The 17,005-nt window shown below is 41.2% G+C and overlaps 1 protein-coding gene across 7 annotated transcripts in view; it reads right to left on the minus strand.

Moving 5' to 3' along the window:
• The window catches only part of FBLN2 (fibulin 2), a 243,105-nt gene that overhangs the window by 27,358 nt on the left and 198,742 nt on the right, over nucleotides 1-17,005 (minus strand). For 6 of the 7 annotated variants that reach the window (XM_059715805.1, XM_059715804.1, XM_019495416.2 and 3 more), the window contains 4 exons: nucleotides 14,269-14,475; nucleotides 10,922-11,038; nucleotides 10,377-10,478; nucleotides 4,689-4,829 (listed from right to left, as the gene is read on the minus strand). In XM_059715805.1, the coding sequence (XP_059571788.1) occupies nucleotides 4,689-4,829; nucleotides 10,377-10,478; nucleotides 10,922-11,038; nucleotides 14,269-14,475 (567 nt within the window). The remainder of the gene's footprint in view (nucleotides 1-4,688; nucleotides 4,830-10,376; nucleotides 10,479-10,921; nucleotides 11,039-14,268; nucleotides 14,476-17,005) is intronic. The other variant, XM_019495417.2, reaches the window with a different exon arrangement.

Raw genomic sequence — 17,005 nt, forward strand, 5'->3', positions numbered from 1 at the left:
TTACTCAGAAACCTCCAGATCACTTCAGCTTAACTTGCTTTACAGAACACATATGTTTAATTTAGAAGTGCTGTTCTTCTGCAACCACTTATCGTACTTCATTGTAGTTTTGCCAGCATACAGTCCCTATGCTTCATAAATAAAGTGACCACTTGCTGTGTATTCAGAGTAGGGAAAAACAGCTTGGATAGGATGAGGGAAGAAGGTGGCATTCTACACTCTTCCCATGGAAATACAAGACGGATTAAGATGAATAAGATGGAAACAAGTCAAGGGATGCATTGGAGTGCATGTGAGAATGTATATGAAATGAATCAGACTCCAAATTGCCAATAGAAACAATCACTATTAAAAAAAAGACAATTCAGTTCTTATCTCTGGCAAACATGAGACTTTTGAGGGTAAAGAAATTATAATGTGTATTCAAAAACCTTCATAGAAGAGGTGTATGCATGCTGTTTAAACAGCTGGTGACTCTTCAGTGTGCCTGAATGACTTTCAGGAATTTTGGAAATCTGCTTTTCAAGACACCTGGAATTTTAATCTTTTACAATTTGACTTGAGGAAATCAAGAGCAACTAGTATCTGTTGTTCTACTATTATGTATGATTAGTCCCTCCCTCCTGCCCCCAGCAATATGCACATATTGACATTATTACGAATGACATTAAAACAATAATTGGCAGACAGACTATTGAAAGTATTTCTCATGTTCCATAGAGTTCAAGATGGAGAACAAAAGCAGTTAGCTGGCAAATGATGCTTTAGGCAAACACAGTTGCAATGTGGGACTCAGACAGTGGTTCAACAAATTACTGCCTGCAGATTTTTGTGCCTTTTCCTTTTGACCAGAAAGATAGAAAAAATGTTAAATATGGCAACTGTTCTCTAGATACCATATGTAAAGCAATGCTGTACAACAAAGGAATGTACATATCCAGTGCGTAAATGTTCAGATCTACGCAGAGGTCTCAAAAGTTCCTTCCCTATTAAATATGTCTACCTGTAACCATGAATTGTATCAGGAAAATATAAGACTTCATTATTTAGCTAAGGAGCAAGGTAGTCTTTTAGCTTTACAAAGATTTGGTTTGTATTGTATGTTTTACGACTATATCTGTGTTGGGATGATTATTTCCCTGCTCTCAAAATGAGACTCTCTATTGCTCTGGTACACTCAGCTGTTTCCAAGCTTTGATCTCAGCTGAGTGCATGGGATGGCAGGGAGATGCACAGTGCCAGAGTATGGGAGCGGGGATGAACATGGTCCCATTTTCATTGGGACAGTCCCTTTTTAAACACCTGTTTTGGGCATCCCACTTAAAATGGGACTCAAGTGTTCATTAACCAAACCAATGAGACATATCATCACATAAACCTGAGTATGCTTGTACTATTTTACCAACAAATTAATGGGTTGTGTCTAAAAACTGAAAGCATCTTATTGATGTCAGCTCTGGTAAAGTCTTTTTATAATGTTATGAGGGACAAGTTCCAGAAAAGACTGAAAAAGTATAAATGAAGATAGTATTTTCATTTCTAAAGACCCAGAAGTCAAAAGGTATACAAGTTACTGATACATTCATTAACATGAGGTAGGAAAGTCCCATTGTTCCCAATTTATTTCTGTTTTAGCTACTTAAACAAGAGACCTGATTTTCTGAAGTGCTGCACATGTGTCTGCTTCCATTAAAGTCAATGGGAGGGATCTCCCAGGGCACACAGGAAGAATGTGGAGGAACACAATGTAACAGCTTCTGCCTTACAAACCTCTGTTGTAACTCTAAGATCATCTTTCTTTCCCAGTGCTGTGGTAAAGTTCTAATTTTACTTAATGAAAGTATTATATTATTATTTTTATGCTTAGAGTGATACGTCTACCAATATGTCCAGATTAAAAAAAAACATGTAGAGGTGAAAGTTAATAAAAGCCAGGAAAGAAGGTGACCTGCATTCCTGCTTTGAACTCTTAACACAGAATTGAAGGGCATTTGTACACTTTTGCACTGCAGTGCTGGGCACTTTTAAAAGCACCTGGTGCTGTGCTGCACGCATTTGAATAAATGGCGAAATATATGTCAGTGCTGAGAAAATGGCGGTGGCACACTTTTGAACTAAAACACATCAAAGGTGTTTTAGTTCAAAAGCGCACTGCCTCCATTTTCTCAGCGCTCATGTGCATTTCACCATTTATACAAATGCATGCGATGCAGTGCTGGGTGTATCAGTTTGCGTGCAGAGCAGACTCAATTAATGTGCTGCATCTCCGGTCCATCAGAGCAGACAAATGAACGTATATAAATGCCCAAAGAAGAGTAGAGCTGGGAGGTAACCCTCAGGGTCATCTAGTCTCACCCCCTGCTCAAGGCAGGTTCATCCCTGCCTAATTCATTCTAGACAAATGTCTCCTAACCTGCTCTTAAGAATATGCTTCTGTCTAGGGACAATTTTCCTGCTAGCTTCCTTACAGCACACAGAGCACTGGTGGAAAGGAAAGGAAAGCAGTGTAGTTGTGATACTAGTGGACTACATGTGATTAGCTCAATGAATGACACTATCAATGAGATTACAGGGCAGTCAGAAAAGAATGATACAGCCACAAATGACATTATAGCCACAGGTGGCATTGATGTTCAGGTGAAATTATTAATTTATTGGAATCCTGTTTTAAGGAGTTCTACTTGAGACAATTTAAAAGTGTCTAGTTTTCATAGTGTTAGTGTGACAGTCTCTTAGTTGTTGGTTGCCTAAAGGCCTTGGCACATGTTACGTTTAAGATATGATTAGAGTGTTAATCACACCACAAATAGTAACCTTGACATACATTAAAGCCAATTTATGGCATGACAATATAGCAACTCAGCCACAAATATATTTCACATATAATGTGTAACATTTTTGTAGCTGGTTTGTATCATGCCTTAAACCGAAGATGTGGCATATTGCGACCAACCCATGAAAGATCCTGATGCTCAGCTGTAGCCCAAGGTTCAGAATGCAGGTCCCCCTACTAACTCAATGGGATCAGGCTGGGAGCAGCACTGGGGCACGTGGGGGGGTGGGGGGGTTGGTACCTGAGCCTGATCTTAGAGTGTGTCCCCTCAAGGTCATGCTCACTGCACCCTGGACCTTTAAAAAAGCAGGCTTGCAGCTGGGAGCCCCAACTGAATGCCTGCTTTTTAAGCTTCTGGGTTCCCTATGGAAGTGACAGCTGAGGAGTTCCCCACTCCCCAGCTGCAGGTACCACTTCACAGTGTAGGACACAGAGCTCCCAGCTCCCTATCCACCTGTGCCCCACATCCACATAGGTCCCAGAACTTGGGGGGCTTTAAAGAGTGTACCTGCTGCTAGGTTGCACCCATGCTTTTTTAAGCAGCCCAGAAGTTCAGACTAAGACAGCAGCAGATGGTCTATGGTCTCTGGCTCCTGGTACGTAGGGAGTTTTAAAGAGGCAGCTTCCCTGCCTGGGACTTTAAATCCTGTGCCTCCCAGCTCTGGCTGGGTAGCCAGGCATGGAGCTGCCAGGAAATCAGCTGATTGTTGGCCAGCCCAGAAAGCCCTGGTCTCCAACCAGATGTGGGTCTGTGTCAGCTAGGACTGACTGACAGTTTATTGCCAGGTTAGTGCAAAAATTAGCATAGGTATTCTATCTATTCTCCCAGTGGCTCAGTGACTAGGGCATTCTGGGTGAGGGGTCCAAAACTCTGGACTTACAGTTTCCCAGGTGAGTGTCCTAATTGTGCATAGTCATCTACGTGCAGGGCTAAGTGCCTAGAGGCAGAATTATAACCTGTAAGTAAAATGCCATTTTTGGGACTTAGATGACAAAAATACCATATAGATGACCCAACCCAAACAATTAGGTGATCCAGAAAGGAACAGAATGTCACCCTTAGTACTGTGGAATCACCTTCACTGAAGGTTTTCAAGAAGAGACTGGACAGGCATCTGTCTAGAATGGCTGAGAAAGAGAGGATCTATTTTTTGGACAGGGAGTTGGCTAGACAACCCTCAAGGTCTTTCTCAACCTTACTGCTCTATGTACACTTCTGAAAACCAGGCCTACAAGCTGTCCCTGGTCACTTTTGAAAATGTAGGCCCTAATCTTGTAAGATAGCAACTCTCTAATACATTAAATGAATACTGGTAAAATTGATTACCATCCCACATAAAACTATTACCCAGGGAGACACCATAAGAAGATGTTAGTACATCTTTAACTTTTATTCTTAGAAAATCAGTGGCACAACCATGGAAGGGCTAATCAGAGTTACATTCCAGCCTTTTGGAATGTATTTCCCCTGGACTTGTGCAAATTTCATGAGGTCCATTTACAGTGTTCTTTTACTAAAGCCCAAACTTTGAGCAGCAGAATTCACGTCTCCACACTAGTCAATCCCTGGTCTCATTCGAAATAGCTTAATTTTCTGTATTCCTGTGGTCATCATAACTATGAACCTGCATTATATGCATCTTGATAATATACTGCTATGGAAAAAGCCAAGTAGCACAGAATTTGTGATGTTAAAGACAGTCAAACAAATGGTGCAAATGTGTGTTTACTAACTCACATTAAAATGTCATAGGCAAAGATGACCGGAGAGCCTTTTAGCACAAATGGTTTAAATGCATTGCATAGCATGAAGAAGTACAATGCTACAGTGAATGATTTACACCTATCATCTTACCAACACATTTTCTATGCCTGTTGAGTATAAAGCCCTCTGCACAGAACACTCTGTGGCTGACACAGCTGAATGATCCCAATGTGTTCACACACAATTGTCTTCTGGAACAAATATGAGTACCTGTAAGGCACTCATCCAAATCTACATCAACATGTTGCAACCAAAAGGGAAAAACAGAATTCTATTAGAATTATTTCTGAAATGATAAAATATTTTTTTTCATGTCGGAGTCAATTCAAGTGTTTTGGTGCTACCATCTCCATATCATACTATTTTAAACAGAGTATTATGTCCACTATAAAAGATACAATTAACATTCCAAGTTTTCTCACCTGTACAAAAAACAGCTGCCTGAAGATACTTACATTAATACTGCCATGGATGGAACAAGTCTATCATGACCACACTTAACATGAGTAATTTATACCAAATGATTTATCCTGTAATTTTAATTCCTTGTTTTATTCATAAAATATCTAGGTTTCATTAAATTTATTTCATATTCAATAACATTGGAAAAGGGTTTTTTTTAGATTTCTTAATGTGATGAGCTAATTACTAACAATTTTCTGTGTGCATTCAGAAATTGCTATTTGAGTTTACTTGGTTAGTTGTGATGAGTTAGATAATAATCACTACTTTATAATCAAAGATAATACACAGAACGTTGTTTCTATTCTCTGGCTGGAAGAAAGGGCGAACAATTCCCGGGTGAATATTTAAACACGCAAATTTCAAATTCATAGGTTGTAAATAATAATGATGCAACACTGAAATGTACTACTTTTAAACACATAGACCCAGTCTTCAGTTTCTGCAGATTGAAGTCCATTGGGCTCTACTGATTCGTACCAGCTGAAAACGTGGGCCAACTGTCAGTGAAATATATCCTTTAAATGATCAAGGAAAGGATACATAAAAGAGGTATAATGCCTGGCTGGAGAGATTTTATTTAAAGACTTAGGGGAGTATTCAGAGATTTTCCCTTAGCATTTGGACCAATGATACTGACATCCATTTCAGTCATTTATAAATGAAGACTTTATTATTGACTCCCCTGGTGAAATTAAAAAAGGATTGAAGGAGGATGTAAATCACCTCCAGCAGAGTTCTGCAGCTTCAGCTGTAACTCACAGGCTGAAATGATAGCCTCTGCCACTCGACAACTCCACTGTAGGACTTCATGCTATCATAGATCGTGGGCCCCAGGCCTCAGCCTGCTTTTGCCTGGGGTCCTCCTCCCCGCTCCTGTGTCAGGCAAGCAATGTGCAGGCTGTAGCTATCCAGTCCACAAAACTCCATACATGCTTTAGGCAAAACAGGAGGTTTTGCACAGAGTGCTATCCTCAGTGAAAACATGCCAGTAACAGTAAGAAGCATATGTCTATCAAATCTTAGCTAAAATAATCATGCACTGAATCAGAGAGTGGAATTTTAGGGTGCCTGTACACACTACATGTCTTAATCCTCATTAAATTAAATAGGTTTATAAAATGTAAATTTGTTTATTTTGGAGCATTGCATATGTGTTTACACACACTAGGTTTTCAAACAAATTAAGCCGGGTCCCTGGCCAGCGCTGCAGGAAAGTAGGACAGTCCAGCACTGCCCTCCCCCACCCTCAGCCTGGGGCCCCCACCCGTCCCATGTTCGTGCCCTGCTACGCAGCTGTGGAAGCAGGGAGCTGGCAAACAAGGAAAAAAGAAAAAGCTACACAAGAAAAAAAAAAGTGGAAGCAATTTTAAAGTGAAAGCAATTCGAAGGGGTAAGCTACAAAAAAAGGGGTGTCCATCTTCTCCCTGGAGTACTTTAAAGAAGCCTTACTGAGAGTGCAGGCACAAACCATCCTGATGTGCAGGAAGACTAATGAGCATGGCAGAAGAGCAGCTTGTCTTAGCAGGCACGAGAAGACGGCACGAGAACTGCATTAGAGAGACCAAATGGCGGCTTCGGCAATGGTGTCTCGAGGCAGGCTTCGGCTTCCTGGACAGTGACCGGCACATCACGACAAGGGACATGCTCAGTTGGGATGGGCTTCACCTGTCCCCCAAAGGTAAGCATGTGTTCTCTTCTAGGTTGGCGGATCTCCTCCAGCGGGCTTTAAACTAGGCTTGTCGGGGGGAGGGGAAGATGAGGGCGGGGGAAGCCGTGGACCACCAAACCATGTGACACCCACAAGGACAGCCCAGCCTGAAGAAGGAGAACATTGGGAACCTGCAATCCGTGGGGCGGCCAGCAGTACAGCAGAGGTAAGCAATAAGCAGGTAAGCAATAAGGGGCCCTTTGGGAATCGGAGCTGGGGGGCAAAAAAGGCACCAGTCACAGGGCTCAAGTGCCTATATACTAATGCTAGGAGCATGGGGAACAAGCAGGATGAACTAGCGCTCCTGCTTGCAGAAAACACCTACGACTTAGTAGGGCTATCTGAAACCTGGTGGGATTCTTCCCACGACTGGACGGTATATATTGAGGGTTATAGGCTGTACAGAAAGGACAGGGTGGGGAAGAAAGGGGGAGGGGTTGCGCTCTATGTTAATGAGCAATATACTTCGACCCTCATCAAGACGGAATCGAAGGAGGAGAAACTAGAAGGATTGTGGGTTAGGTTACATGGGGGGCAAGGAGAAAGGGATTTGGTGGTAGGGGTCTGCTACAGACCCCCACACCAAGGGGAAGAACTAGATTCGGGGCTCCTGAGGAAGCTCTCGGAGACCATAAAAACTAAGGAGGCAGTAGTCATGGGGGACCTAAACTACCCAGACATCTGCTGGGAGACACAGACAGCAAAGTCCCACCGTTCACGCACGTTCCTATCCTGCGTACAGGACCTCCACCTGACACAGGAGGTACACAGTCCCACTAGGGGGAATGCCTTACTGGACCTGGTATTGGCAACAGGAGATGATATGGTAGGGGACCTACAGATTGGTAGTCACCTGGGGGACAGTGATCAACAAATAATAGAATTCATCATAAGACGTCAAGTGGGTAAGGTAAGTAGCAGGGTGAAAGTGCTAGACTTTAGGAAAGCTGATTTCAATGAACTCAGGGGATTAATCAAGGACACACTGCAGAGTAGGAGTTTTGAAGAGATGGGAGCCCAGGAAGGGTGGCTGTACCTTAAGGAAATGATTCTTCGGGCACAGAGGGAGACGGTCCCGATGCGAGGAAAAAGAGGGAAAGGGGCCAGGAGGCTTCCTTGGCTGACCAGAGAAATCCAGGGCAGCCTGCGGACTAAAAGGGGAGCATATAAAAAGTGGAAATGGGGAGAGATTTCCAAAGAGGAGTATACCTCCTCTGCTCGCACTTGTAGGGAGGCAGTTAGACGGGCCAAAGCTACCATGGAACTGAGGATGGCATCCCAGGTAAAGGATAACAAAAAATTGATTTTAGATATATAGGGAGTAAAAGGAAGGCCCAGGGTGGAACAGGACCCCTACTAAATGGGCAGAAGCAATTGGTGACGGACAGGGGGGACAAGGCTGAACTCCTCAACGAGTTCTTTGCCTCAGTGTTCCTAAGTGAGGGGCAGGACAAGGCTCTCACTGGGATAGTAGAGAGGCAGCAGCAAGGCACCAGACTACCATGCGTAGACCCTGAGATGGTGCAGAGTCACTTGGAGGAACTGGATGCCTTTAAGTCGGCAGGCCCGGATGAGCTCCATCCGAGGGTGCTGAAGGCACTGGCTGACGTCATTGCACAGCTACTGGCGGTAATATTTGAACACTCGTGGCACACAGGCCAGGTCCCGGAGGACTGGAAAAGGGCCAGTGTGGTCCCCATTTTTAAGAAGGGGAGGAAGGAGGATCCAGGCAACTATAGGCCAGTCAGTCTCACCTCCATCCTAGGCAAAGTCTTTGAAAAAATTATCAAGGCTCACATTTGCGAGAGCCCGGCAGGACAAATTATGCTGAGGGGAAACCAGCACGGGTTCGTAGCAGATAGATCATGCCTGACTAATCTAGTCTCTTTTTATGACCAGGTTACAAAACGCCTGGACGCAGGAGTAGGGGTTGATGTCGTATACTTAGACTTCAGGAAGGCCTTCCATACGGTATCCCATCCCATACTGGTAAACAAGTTGAGAGGCTGTGACTTGGATGACTACACAGTCCAGTGGGTGGTGAACTGGTTAGAGGGTCGTACCCAGAGAATCGTAGTGGATGGGTCGATATCGACCTGGAAGGGTGTGGGCAGTGGGGCCCTACAGGGCTCGGTCCTTGGACCGATACTCTTCAATATCTTCATCAGCGACTTGGACGAGGGAGTGAAGTGTACTCTGTCCAAGTTTGCAGATGACACAAAACTGTGGGGAGAAGTGGACACACCGGAGGGCAGGGAACAACTACAAGCAGACCTGGACAGGTTGGACATATGGGCAGAAAACAATAGAATGTAATTCAACAAGGAGAAATGCAAAGTGCTGCACCTAGGGAGGAAAAATGTCCAACATACCTACTGCCTAGGAAATGACCTGCTTGGTGGCACGGAAGCGGAAAGGGATCTTGGAGTCCTAGTGGGCTCCAAGATGAACATGAGCCGGCAGTGTGACGAAGCCATCAGAAAAGCTAATGGCACTTTATCGTGCATCAGCAGATGCATGACGAACAGATCCAAGGAGGTGATACTTCCCCTCTATTGGGCGCTGGTCAGACCACAGTTGGAATACTGCGTGCAATTTTGGGCGCCGCACTTCAAGAGGGATGTGGATAACCTGGAGAGGGTCCAGAGAAGGGCCACTTGTATGGTCAAGGGCTTGCAGGCCAAGCCCTATGAGGAGAGACTATGGCTCCTGGACCTCTTCAGCCTCCACAAGAGAAGGTTGAGAGGCGACCTTGTGGCTGCCTATAAGTTCATCACGGGGGCACAGAAGGGAACTGGTGAGGTTTTATTCACCAAGGCGCCCCCGCAGGTTACAAGAAATAATGGCCACAAGCTAGCAGAGAGCAGATTTAGACTGGACATTAGGAAGAACTTCTTCACAGTTCGAGTGGCCAAGGTCTGGAATGGGCTCCCAAGGGAGGTGGTGCTCTCCCCTAACCTGGGGGTCTTCAAGAGGAGGTTAGATAGGCATCTAGCTGGGGTCATCTGAACCCAGCACTCTTTTTGCCTATGCAGAGGGTCAGAATTGATGATCTATTGAGGTGCCTTCTGACCCTAGCATCTATGAATCTTTGAATCTGGTGGACAAAGAGGCTTATTACACATCTTTGAGTGTCTTTGTGTTTGTACACAACAAATTCATGGAAATGACGCTTTAATTCCTGGTGAGCCAAACTAAACTACATCTGAGGAGTTTTAGTTTAATGCACAAGAAAGACTTTTAATGCGTTGGGAAATCCTGCTCATGCAAACAGATACACAGTTGCAGTGCATGAAAGGGCAAAAATTGTGGTGTGTACACGAGCCCTTGAGCACCATAGTGGAAATAAAAAGCCACATCATTTTTCAAATGACATAATGGATACTGTATGAATTTTTTCCAAGGTACACCCACAGATATGTACCTCTGCCTCAGTCTGGTTTTAGATGCAGCAAAGTTCGCTCTGAACTGCTACCTATTACTAGCAATACCAAAAATAATGAATCGTTAGCAAAAGATCCATTGAGGCTCCTAATACCAGTGGGATCCATATAAAGGTACTTTTACTCAATTATCTGGCTGGTAAACCTTAAACACCTTCTCACCTTCACAGGAAACTTTATCAGCCGTGATAGCATACCCGGACAAACAAGAACACACAACATTCCCTTCGACAACACTGCAAATGTGTTTGCAGGGGCCATTATCTAGAAAAAGAAGTTTCAAACTTATTAACATTCAAAGCAAATATCATTAAACATCTGCAGCTTTGTTCATCCAGGTATAATCCCAGTTATGGTAAACAGATATAAATACATAAACAAACAGTCTGCTCTAGTAACCTTAATCACTATTTACAATCCTTTTATTGTACTTCAGCACACCTGTATCATTTAAATTATACTGCACAGCTGTGCTGCTTAAACTAAACTAAATAGCAAGCATGTAATAATCTTGAAATTAGTCTAACCTCAAATTACCTCAACACATTCCCCATGACAATTGCCCAGGCTCTTCAGGCTAATGCCAGAGGTAACTAATATATAGATGTGCACTGAAATGAGACTAGTGAAAGGAGGCTTGGAATTTAATTCCATCCTTGTAAACATTCTTAACATGTCTGTGTCTACATCTTGTCTATCAGACATACCTTTACACTTATCTGGTTCTTCTGGTAAAATATCAATAATGGCAGGTTGGGCCTGAGACATTTCTGAAGCAATGGTAGTTTCCTCTGCTAAGCCAGTGGTTTGTCCCTCATCGGGATCTGTAAACATATGCAAAGAAAGGAAATCCAAGATGAATTAGACTGCATCGAATCCTTCAAAGACTGGAAGTAGCAATTCCAAGTCGGACCCTTCATTCTGTCATACTGATTTCTGTAATACATACAGACGTGGTTTCAGATGGCCTCAATACCAGATCGTACAATAAGTATGCAGGGATTAATTTACAAATCTGAGCTCAAGATGTACTTTACTCAAGCAACTGTTTATGTAACATCCATACATATGGAGAGGGCTATAGTAAACTCTGATTAACTCACCACTCCAAGGAGAATGTAAAAAATGGTGAATTATCCAATAGTGGCCAATTATCAGGAGTTCATAATGGTAGTGGGTGGGAGGAGAGGGCACTGGCAGAACAATGGCAAATTAAATCAAAATGACGATCAGAGTTTACTGTACAAGCAAAGGGATTTGCTTATAAGGTTTGTAGGCATAGACTAAAGTAGACAGCTGAAAACAGCTTTCCATGGGGTCAGATATATCTTCTCTCTGTTAAAATCTAATGAATCAAATAATAAGCATTAATGATTTGAAATTTTAAAATTCTGCCCCACCGTGAAGGGTGGTTATATCTTAATTTTCAGAGTAAATCTCATAATTGAGATATGAAAAATACAAACAGTATTTAAACATATGCTGTATATCCTATTACAGTGTAACAGGCAAGAGAGTGGCATCCAAACAGGCAAGGTAGTTTGACAGTTGACATTATCATTTAAGGTTTCCAATACAACTTTAAAAAATTAAATTAGATCTAAACACATGATGTGCTGTTCTATCAAGAGGAATCTGATTTCTTCCATCAAAACATGTGTTTACATTCACTAAGGCAAATCCTGCCCTCAGAAACTCATGTACAATTTCCACTGACTTCTTTAGTACATATGAGGCCAGGGTATTAAATGAGTACATGCCAATAAAAGAGGACTAGTTCTGATTCCACATACAGATTTTCCAATTTAAAAAAAATGCACAGGCATGTAATAGGCCACAGGACACTAGAAAGGAAGAGCTGTAGAGGAACTTCATGAGGATAGAAGGTATTTTCGAAAACTGGGAAAACTAACTGGGACATGAGACAAAACATAAACTAGTGTCTGTTCCACTGGTTTCCTGTCACTGGGGGTAAGCCAAGAAAGCTGAAGTGCTGAACTCAGGCCTCACCAATTAAACCTCTGCCAGAAACAAAACGGTAAGTATATTGGTGTGCCTGCTGCCATGAAACTAGCTTTGCTCCCTTGGGAGTCCCTCAGCCAGTCCTCATAAACACAACCAATAACCTTGCCCCAAACAAACAAATAAGCAAGTTAAACAAAACCTTTAGCCTTTCTCCAGGTGGGTGAAGAGGTCCTTTTAACTGCTGCCCCATCCAAAAAGTAAACTCATCTAGATTCTAGTCTGCCTCCTAGCCATAAACTGCTCCTTCCCCAGCTCCAAATCCAGCTCCCTGCTCTCTCTCCCCTTGGTCTTTTAACTTACTGGAAACCTTTAGCTCATCACTCACAGTTGGGTTCCTGCTGGCTCCCCACTGCAGCCCATGGTGGCAAAAGTTTGCTGAACCTAACCTAGAGTTCAGTGTGGCTATCCATACTTCAGTGAAATTACTGGAAGCTTTTTAGGGCATGGACAGACAGATACAACATAATTAGTTTACTATGCACTGGGGAAAATATTAAATGGTAAGAATATTAAATGATAGAAATAAGAGCTGCAAAATGGACACTAATTCTAGCTAGATCAACATGTACTTGATGTACCTATAAGTATAGCAGTCTTTCAAACTGTCTGGAAAAATTACACAAGATCCCTAAAAAAGAGGACCCCCCCCCACTTCTCCTTATGGCATTGGTGGCAAGATTAAAAACAAAAACAACAGTTACTTGGCTCCAGGTAAGACAGCGAGCCTACTCTGGTGAGATTCAAGTACAGAACTGTTTTCGTACCTCTTTGGGATCAGGTGCTTTGCAAAATGTAAACAAAATTGCAGACTGGTGCCTCAAGAACATTGTCAAATACATTACTGATGTAACTTTTCTAAGAATTGTGGTTAGAGGAATGATATAATAAGAGCTCATTATCCATGTCTGGCAGACTGTACTTGGAGCCTAGAGAACTTTGTCACTGGAAGGCAAAATCTCTTTTGCTCATTAAGTAATTAAGGAATGCTGAAATTAAAAGCAGTTGTAACTAACCTATGCTTTACATTTTTCATATTATCAGATTTGAATGCTTGCCATTGGAGAATTCCAGACATCCAAACAATTACAACACAAGAGATTTTTCTTTTTAAGCCTCCCACCACATTAGACAACTATCTCTGTCTAGGCAGAGGTCAATGATTGCAGTTAAAATTAAATTTCAGGAAGCAATACTATGTGCTGAATAAAGATTATCAATTTCAACTGGAAAACTAACCATGACATGCAAAATAACTCATATGACTTGACTTCCAAAATAGATAATTATAAATCCCTTATTATAAAAAAATAAAACAATAAATTAAATATGTACCTAGATCTTATGCCCTTACTTGAATAATAACCAAAAGGAGTTAGAAAAAAAAGCCTTTCAAGCACAGTCAATTAGATTTAAATTTCATGCTAGCATTTTAAAAAGAGCTTAACAGTACCAAACTATTTTGTGACTTTCGAACGTGCTACTCTGAAAGCATTTGGTTTTATTTTTCATATTTTTTTCCTTATAAATACAAATTACCAAAATTACTAGGTTTATAAGAAATTCTTCCAGAATGGAAAGGAATTATTAAAACTTGTATGAAGGAAACCCAACACAGGAAACTGTAGGATCAATGACTAGAATTTCCTAAGTAATCTAAAACTAGATACACAACTTTCCTTAAGAATGGAAATCTTCCTAAATAGGTAATGGAAGATCCCTGTCTTTGGAACACGTAATCAAAATTAGGAAATACTTCACGCCTATGAGCTCTGTAAAGAGTGCAGAAGAGTTTTCCAAGGAGAGCTGTGGAAAGCCTACTGTTGGGGATCCTGCAAATGAACCCACTTAACTAACTGTTATGATTTCCTGCTTCCACTGAAAAAGTCCATTTGTTTCTGAGATAGAATAAGACGAAACAAGCAGTGAAAGAAAACTCAGATCAATAAAGACAAAGCAAGGCAAAGCCAAGACCCTATACAGTCACATGTGAACAGCTTTTCCTTAACTGTCTCTCATCCATTTTACCTACCTGGCAGACAGCTGAGCCCATCATCTTGCAGTGTGTATCTTGGGAAACACGAACACTTGTAAGATCCTACGGTGTTGATACACAGATGCTGACAGAGGTCTCCAGGATAAAGTATGCATTCATCCAGGTCATCACCAGGTAAGTTATTAGATAGTTCAGCTTCATTACTGATGGACAAAGCTTCATTGTGATCTTCAATCTCTGAAACTACCAATATTCCAGAGCCATTATTAAGGCAAGAGTCTATAGAATGATTTATGTATGATATGTATGCGAAGTATCACCACTTTTGCCATTACCCCAATATTACAGTCCACTAAGTCATGAAAAATCACCAGACACAGAAAAACCTACCTTGGTCCTACTCTCAGTCTCTTCTGAGAGCCTTCTTTCCAAACCACAAGCATGTATCTTTGTTTTCTGTACTTGTAAAACTGGTGATCAGGTAACCATTATCCCTCTAGTAAGCTCAAAAGTATTTGTGCCTTGCTTTGTACTTGTCTCCAGAAGCAGTGGCCCACTGAGCAACCCAGCAATTTATGAGAGCCTGTACAAAAGGCTTATATATTCCCAGCTGCATCACAAATAGTGCAACTGCCATTATAGTAACAAAAGCCTAAACACATTCCTTGCCAGTGTTCAGTAAGCTCATAAAACTGGGATAGACTTTCAAAGATAGAGTCTGAGCACCATGCAATTTACTAAAAAGTCATAGCTGATTCCTGTAAAGCTGAGAAGAACTCGGGCTGTTTTTAACTCCAATTTTTTACAATAACTTTGAACCCATGGAATATTCTATATAATATGAAACTACAAATAACCTCTTTTTCTCAGTCTATTAATCAGTTTCTATTCAGGACTCTAATTTGGTAAATGTGTCCCATGCATATAGTGCCAAGTAATTTTCATAATTTGAAAAAATCCACATTGTAAAGCAAGTGTGCTGAAATTAGCAGAGAATATTTTTGTGAGGAATTAATGCATTTCTGTACTCAGTGGTCTTCAGATTCATTTTAGGATACCATACCTTTCAAGATATTTATCAAATTCTTGAGAAATATTCTGTCTCTATCATTCATAAATTCATAAATTGACAGTGACTATCAAATCTATAGTCATTTGATCTTGCTATAATTTTGACAGCTTGACTGAAGATCTCTATTATCAAATTTCTGTAATCCACATATATCCTCTTTGCTAACTGAAACAGATTTCAGTTGGAGTCCTTCACTGCAAGGCATGTTTTCCACACCTTTAATTATTCTCATGGTTCTTCTCTGAACTTTCTTCACTTACCAACTTCCTTCTTGAATTGGCAATACCAAAAGCGGACAAAATATTTCAGAAATAGTGACAAAATAGAAACTATGAAAGTGATGCAACCTCTCTACTTCTATTTTAAATCCCACTATTAAGTAAGGAAAGGTTGCATTTGTATAAAATTAAATTTTGAGATGTTTCACTTAGTTTTTAGTCAATGTTATATACACTACGTTGGTTTTGTATCAGTCTACTTGTTTAATAAAAAACTTGCATTACAGAATATTAGTGTATTACCTCAAACCTGTTACCATTTTCAAACAAATCTGTAATCTAATTAAAGAAGAGATCACTCAGGTTTGAAAAGTTCTGTTTCTTATAAACCAATATTGATTGGCATTCATTATGCACTCCCCTTTAATTCTTTATTAACTGTGTCAATTCTTTATTAATTGTATCAGTTGCTCCATTAGTTTGCCAGGGATCAATGTCAGGCTGAGAGGTCTGTTATTACCCATCCTTTATATCCAGTTTTCTAGAGCTTCTCCAGTTTGCCAAGACCTACTAAGTCAGTATTAATGGTCCACCATGTTCCCTAGGCAGCTCTCTTGAACAGCGCTCAGACAAGTTATTTGGGCTGATTGAATATGACATGGATAGTCAACAATTTGCTCCTCCCTTAAGAGTTGGTTGAAATCCTTTCAACCAACTGCTGCCTGTGATGAATGTGGATTTGGATAAAAAGAGTTCTTCAGTCTCAAATGTCTTTAGCTTAGGGCCTTCACCAGCACTGGTTTAAAAAAATAAACCAAAGCCAGGAAAGGATATCATTAAGCTACAGCTGCCCGCTGGAGAAGTTTAGAGTGCCAAACACAATACATTCTGTTTTCTAGACTTGGGCTCTCCTTTGCTGTGTCAATGCCTACTCAGATATCCTTCCTCTTAGTATTAGAAGTTCAGACCAAAAGATTTCAACGCATTACTGACAGCTCCAAAAGATAGTCTAGTTTAATTCAGCTCAGAAGGAGAAACATGACAAATGCATGGGCAAAAAAGGTATGCAGACAGATCATGAAAACTAAGTTAGAATAACTGGTACATTAGTGATGAAAACTAGAGTAAAATGTGAATCAGATTAGTCAAGAAATTCACTGGCCTGGGTAAAATAAGACTGAACAAGGCAATAACAGGTAACAGGCAATAACATAGATGTAATTTTTCAATATTTATTTCCACTACCAGTGCTGTATTCATCCTCATGAAAGAGTTCCATATACTATCCCTTCTGCCTTACAACAATAATACCCATAGATAATCCCACAAGTATCAAGAGCTCTTCTTTCTAAGGTTATACCTGGCTCAAAAAACCTCTCTAAGCCATAATTTTAACAAATAAAACACAGAATTTTCATTTAAACCCCAGGCAACACAGGGGTCAGGACACCTATAAAGCAATACTCAAGCAAGAGGCTATTAG

This window comes from Alligator mississippiensis, chromosome 12, assembly GCF_030867095.1.
Source record: "Alligator mississippiensis isolate rAllMis1 chromosome 12, rAllMis1, whole genome shotgun sequence".
Taxonomy (NCBI): Eukaryota; Metazoa; Chordata; order Crocodylia; family Alligatoridae; genus Alligator; species Alligator mississippiensis.